A 6162-nucleotide genomic window follows, 5' to 3' on the forward strand; every position below is an offset into this window, starting at 1 on the left:
GCTTACTTTTTCAATTCAAAGATGAAATCTCTTTGAATATTTTGAATATGAAAGTCAATTTTTTTTCAATTCAAAAATGAAATCTTTTTGGGCTGTTGTTCATTTCAAATAATTTTGCATAAGTTATGATCGACTTGTTTTCTCTATGAAAATTTAATTTTTCATAGGTCAATTTATTGTGTAAATTTAAATTTACATAGATAAAGTTACTATGTAAATATAAGTTTTCATAGCTCCACTAACTACATAAATATAGTTTTACATATATATGACTATGTAAAAATACATTTACATATATTTTGTCAAGTGTCGGAAAATTTTCAATTGTAAAAGTTACTATGTAAATTTAAGTTTTCATAGCTCCAATGACTATATAAATATAGTTTTACATATATATGACTATGTAAAAATACATTTACATATATTATGTCAGGTGACAGGAGAAATTTTCAATCTCAAAAGTTACTATGTAAATTTAAGTTTTTATCGCTCCCTAATGGCTATGCAAATATAATTTTACATATATATATATATATATATATATATATATATATATATATATATATATATATATATATATATATACGACTATGTAAAAATGCATTTACATGGAAAATTTTCAATCCCAAAAGACTAAAAAAGGAAATAAAATAAAATGGGAAATAAAAAAAACCAGATTTTATCTCTTTTTTGGAAAACACATAAATTATTTAGCAAGACCTAAATAATAGGGAGGTTATGTGATATGGGTCAATGGAAGAGAGTTTATATTCAACCGAGTTAGAACCAACGGGCTGAGCCCTATTTCTTGCACTTAAAAAACATTCTTCTCAAAACACCCGTTATTACCATTAGCAAATTGAAAGTCAGCTCACCCACGCTCACTGTGAGACTAACTCCAATGGATGAGAAACTCACTGTGTACGCCAAGGAGGATAAAGAGGAAAATTTTACATGAGATTTTAATGCAGTTTAGGGTCTGCCTTAACCCTAAACTATGTTCTTAAAAAAACATGGAGGTTGGGTGGATTAATACGTGCTAGTGAAGCATCTGACCTTATTGCGGAGAATGAGATTAAGGTATGACGTGGTTTCATTTCGAAGATATTTTTTTGGTTGTATTAAACTTTTGTGCTATTATATTATAACCTTTTTGGTGTTTTTATGTGGTTTTGTATAACAGGATACAGAACATAATTTCCTCTCCAGCATTTTTCAAGTTGTTCAGCTTGTTTCTTGTGTTGTTGACTTGTTGTACAAGTTGATAATGATAAATCTGATACGAAAGGGAAAATGAAAATTTGGCTTTCTCTCCGTCTAGGATTGTTGAATAAGAGCTTGACCTTGGATGCTGTTCAGGAGGGGATGGTATGTTTTCACTCATCTTATTTGGAGTAACTGTTCTGGATTTTTGGTTCCAGTCTTTCCTTTATTTTATGATTGTCCAAATTTGTTGTAAATTAAACGAATAAAAAAGTGTTATCCGTTCTATTCAAAGTATTATATGTTGAATGTGATTTGGGTGGTAATAATTTAGAACAGCAGACAAACATAGTTTTGATTCTTAGTAAATAATTATCTATATGACTATCCTTTCCATGCTGGTGGGATCTACTTGGTGGGTTTAGGTGCTGGTTTTGTAGTAGGACTAGGTAAGCTTAGATGAATTTTAAGTAGCTAATATATAAAGAGCTGGCCAAGTGATTCAGTGTATAAGCTGTGTTTGATAACAAAGTGTGCGAATGGTTCCCCATACTACTGGTCTATGGGGAACCATTCGCATAATAAGCAATATGTCATTCGCATAATAAGCAATATGCGAATGGTTCCCCATACTACTGGTCTACTGGTCTATGTTTAACAATATGTCATGGAGAATCATAATAAGCAAAGGCAAGTTATAGGGGAGTTGCAATCTCTTGATCGTAACAAAGTTAAATGCAAAATTATACTACTGGTCTATGGTCCTTGATCTGGTTTGGTGACTCTTTTTGCACGTGCTTAACAGGTCCTGACAGCATATGTAAAGAGCATCGAAGATCATGGTTACATTCTGCAGTTTGGATTGTCTTCCTTCTCCGGGTTTTTGCCAAGGAGAAATAAAGGTGATAAAAGTTTACTATCCTGCAAATTTTTTTCCCTCCTATTATCATTAATGTCTTCTGGGCCACTTGAATTCATCTGCTTCCTTCTATATTATTTTTAGGCAACTGTTCATATGTTTGTTTGTAGTTTGTTTTTTAACAAAGTAAACACAATATCTTGTGGTGCCTTTTAATTATCATCTCATCTGGTTGACTTGGGCTTATCGCTAGAAATGTAGTCTCCGCACCACCCGAACCTGAATGATTCTTGTTTGATACTTTCAGTAATTATATACTTACGTTTATGCCACAAAATATTAATTACAGTCTGGAGGAGTTATCAGTGTGTTACGTATTTATGACATACTTCATTCAGATGGTTGTGAGATGAAGGTGAATGCTGGACAACTATTGCAAGGAGTTGTTAGAAACATCGACAATACTCGTCGGGTTGTTCATATGAATTCTGACCCTGATATAGTCTCTAAATGTGTGGTATGTCTCATGTTTTTTCAATTTGATAGTTACTGTTGCCATGGAGGCGTAGATGTATTCTTTTAATCTTTTCTGTCTTTTGCTCGGTGAATTTCCTCTTTTCTTTTGGTGACAAGTTTTTTCTGCATTTTCTGCAGACCAAAGATATTAAGGGTATCTCAATCGACCTTCTTGTTCCAGGCATGATGGTTAATGCCCGTGTACAATCAACACTTGAAAATGGGATTATGTTATCTTTCTTAACTTATTTTACAGGAACTGTAAGTCCATTGTTCTTTCCTCACTTCACTTTCTCTTCTTATACATTTTTTACACCCATAACGCATTTGTTACAGCATTATTCCAATGTTCTCTACAGGTTGATATTTTTCATCTAGAAAATGTTTGTCCCTCCACTGCTTGGAAGGAGGAGTACAATCAACATAAAAAGGTATTGCAGTGCCATTTTGCCATTTTCCTACTATGCTAACAAACTACTGGTTTATTAAAAACCTGATATATATTGTCTACTTTTAAAATCTTCAGATGAATGCACGGATATTATTTATTGACCCCTCAACTAGAGCTGTTGGTTTGACCATGAATCCTCACCTTGTGCATAACAAAGCTCCTCCTTCAGTAAGTTTCTGATGAAAATTTTCAGTTCACGCATGCGCATATAACAAAGTACCATACACCAACTAGAGATCTGACCTCTTGTTGTTCAATGTATATTGCTCGCCTTCATGCGTTATTGATTTTGTCAAGGGATTGTATACATGTTTTAATTGTCATAGATTGGTTTTATAGGGATGCTTCGAAAGGGAACCCGTGCTTTCTAATATTTTTTTTGTTATATATTTGCATATTTACAGTTCTGCATAAATATACTTATTCTGATCTTTTTCTTATTCATTTATTTTTCATCATGTTCAAATTGGAGAAATTTATGATCGCTCACGAATAGTCAGAGTTGACAGAGGAATGGGCCTTCTTCTTGACATTCCATCTGCTCCTGTGTCAACACCTGGTTACGTCAGCGTATGTGGTTTAAAAAATTACGTACTAATTATCATGTTAACACCATTCTGTTGGTTACAAAATATTGTTTTCCTTCACTTTTTCTTTGTATTTTTCTGTATTTGTACTTACGGAATCACCTGTGCGTATGTGGTGATTGCTATTCTTTTTGTTGGGCTCAGAGATTTGATGTATCAGACAAGGAAATAAAGAAACTGGAGAAGAAATTTAAAGAAGGGAATCATGTTCGTGTGAGAATTGTCGGATTTAGGCACTTAGAAGGACAGGCAATGGGGATTATGAAGGTTGTCAATGGCACTCTGTTCTTCGTTATTGTTCCAATCTATCTGCTTTATTGCTTTTCAAGTTTGTAAATAGCTGTTATCTTGTTTACCTACATACACTTGATAACACGCACACACACTGGTGGATCACATGTGATTCTGCAAGTGGTTTTAAACTTTTTTGAATATCTAGATTGTTTTTAAGGTTTGAATGGAAGTAAAAGGAAAATAAAAAGAAAGCAGTAAAATGAGGGATCTGGTCTTACATCTCTTCACGATTTACAATATTTCCTATTTATATTAGAACTACAGTAGGCGGTAAGAGTATCACTGGTTGAGACAAAATTAGTTAACCTAATGCCTTGACATACGTGTAATGAGTTATACTTATTGTGTTTCGCATTTTCGCTGAAGGTGCTTGGAACCTGTTTCTGCTGTAAAACATGGTGCGCAAATTATATGCTCAACTAGGAAAGGACATCAAACTGTGTTTGCTCCTGTCATCCGGAACTAGGTTGTCTGCAACTTCTATAAAAGCAGTGTTGTCACAGTTGAAGGATATTGCACTAGTAACAGAAGGGGGAAAAAATAAGGAAAAAGAGAAAGTCCTGATTACAACAAATGGAAACATTGATCTGGAGACCGAAATTCTAACGCTTTGCTTGTTATTTTTTCTTACAAATTGTGTACCCCATGAGATGGTATTGACCCAAAATGTCATAAATCTTCCTCTATCCTTTTGATGCCGCTGGATGTGTTTTTCTGTATGCTTCCACGAATGGAACAGTATAGGTTATTACGTACATTTTGTCTTTCAACATTTTAGTGGAGACTGGAGAGCCAGAGACTAGATTTGGCATTGTCCGAATGTTTATATCTTAACTTAAGAGATACAGGTAAATGTATGGTTATAGGAGCGAAGTGAGTCTGCATTTCTTAGATTTTTCGCCTCTCCTTTTCCATTATAAGGAATCTTAGACTGATATCTTGTTGGGGGGATATTGTTAGTGCGGAAATAGTAATGACAACAATTTGAGAATAATCATAGATCAACGGACACCATACCCTGTGTTATATGTGAATTTCTGATGTAATGGACTAATGGTTTATAATTTTGTGGGTTACAATGATATGTTTTCACTTTTCCAATGTAACTTAGTCAAAGGAAGCACCAAGATGTGTCTTTGTTACTCCTTTGCATCATTTATATCTAAAAATATCTTGTTTGTCAGGTTTCGAGTTCTTAATTTGCTTGGGCAATTAGCAGGATTTTTGTTTTTCATATGGTTGGTGACTGAAATGGATCAACTGTCTAGCAGCTGCTTTCGATTTTTTATTTTTTTATTTTTTTAAAAAAAAAAATTCTTGCAACTTTTCATCAATAATTGCTTTTATTATACAGGCTAGTGCCTTTGCAGGATCAGTTTTCACCTATTCAGATGTCAAGCCCGGTATGGTGGTTAAGGGCAAGGTCATTTCGGTGGAGAACTTTGGTGCTTTTGTGCAGTTCTATAGTGGAGTGGAGGCACTCTGTCCTCTTCCACACATGTCCGAATTAGATATTGTGAAACCCAGAAAGAAGTTCAAGGTCAGTACATATGCTAGATAAGGTTTTCTGTCGTTTATTCATCTGTTTACTCAGTCAGATCTGTATAAATTATTCATTATTATATACAATTTTTTTTAGTGAGATGCGGGATCTAAATTAGCTTCTGTCTGTATCTTTGATAAGGTTGGAGCAGAGTTGGTATTTCGTGTGCTGGGTTGCAAGTCCAAGAGAATAACTGTTACTCACAAGAAAACACTTGTATGCGATAATCCTTGGTTTTTATCAAACTTATAATACACACTGGCATATGCTAGCAGAGTGCAAATAGTTTCTGGAAATTTGTGGTTCTAATATCTTACCCGTTTGCTATTCTTTTATTCTTCCTCAACTCTTGTGTTGCATGTACATTTTTTTTTTGGTAATCAAGGTGTTTTATTTATATCAACAAAGGATTACATTAGCATTGTCATGCTCCAGGCTTTGTTTCAGCCATATTGGAACTATCTAACAAGGAATACTAGGGAAAACAAACTGAAAGTTGTCCTCATTGTTTCGAGGGGGTGATTGTCCAGTTCTTGTACTGTGGATTTATAGAAGCAAAAGTCTCCAGCTTCTGTGCCACTAAGTTTCCACTTCTGGGTACATAATTAATATCTACAGAACCAAAATGTTTAAAAAGATTTGCTGCATCTGAAAGTATCAATTGTGCTGTCCAGGAAAGATTTGAAGTCTTATTTCCCATATAATCAAC

The 6162-nt window shown here is 34.0% G+C and overlaps 1 protein-coding gene across 5 annotated transcripts; it reads left to right on the top strand.

The window, feature by feature from the left end:
* Positions 1-745: 745 nt before the first annotated feature.
* Positions 746-5860, top strand: LOC147487943 (rRNA biogenesis protein RRP5-like). Of its 5 annotated transcripts, none has more exons than XR_015202014.1 (11): positions 797-1080; positions 1184-1368; positions 2009-2105; positions 2461-2579; positions 2717-2839; positions 2938-3009; positions 3105-3197; positions 3761-3883; positions 4277-4376; positions 5265-5450; positions 5595-5860. XR_015202014.1 is itself a non-coding variant. In XM_086572490.1 (11 exons), exons 2-10 carry the CDS (start codon positions 1294-1296, stop codon positions 5419-5421), a joined length of 891 nt encoding a protein of 296 aa, XP_086428616.1. In that variant the 5' UTR covers positions 797-1080; positions 1184-1293; the 3' UTR covers positions 5422-5450; positions 5595-5860. The 5 variants fall into 5 exon arrangements, 4 of the variants coding, with proteins under 4 accessions (XP_086428614.1, XP_086428616.1, XP_086428617.1 ...); XM_086572490.1 differs by having other exon boundaries at positions 4277-4308; XM_086572488.1 differs by lacking the exon at positions 4277-4376 and having other exon boundaries at positions 746-1080.
* Positions 5861-6162: the final 302 nt, after the last annotated feature.

The sequence above is a fragment of the Coptis chinensis genome, chromosome 7, assembly GCF_015680905.1.
Source record: "Coptis chinensis isolate HL-2020 chromosome 7, ASM1568090v1, whole genome shotgun sequence".
In the NCBI taxonomy this organism is placed as follows: Eukaryota; Viridiplantae; Streptophyta; class Magnoliopsida; order Ranunculales; family Ranunculaceae; genus Coptis; species Coptis chinensis.

What these genes read in the sequence shown, in the direction of transcription:
- LOC147487943 (XM_086572488.1), top strand. Translation starts at nt 1,294, where the DNA reads ATGAAAATTTGGCTTTCTCTCCGTCTAGGATTGTTGAATAAGAGCTTG. An exon ending in ATAACAAAGCTCCTCCTTCA is followed by an intron (nt 3,198 to 3,760) that starts GTAAGTTTCTGA and finishes TGTTGGGCTCAG; the next exon opens with AGATTTGATGTATCAGACAA. An exon ending in AACCCAGAAAGAAGTTCAAG is followed by an intron (nt 5,451 to 5,594) that starts GTCAGTACATAT and finishes ATCTTTGATAAG; the next exon opens with GTTGGAGCAGAGTTGGTATT.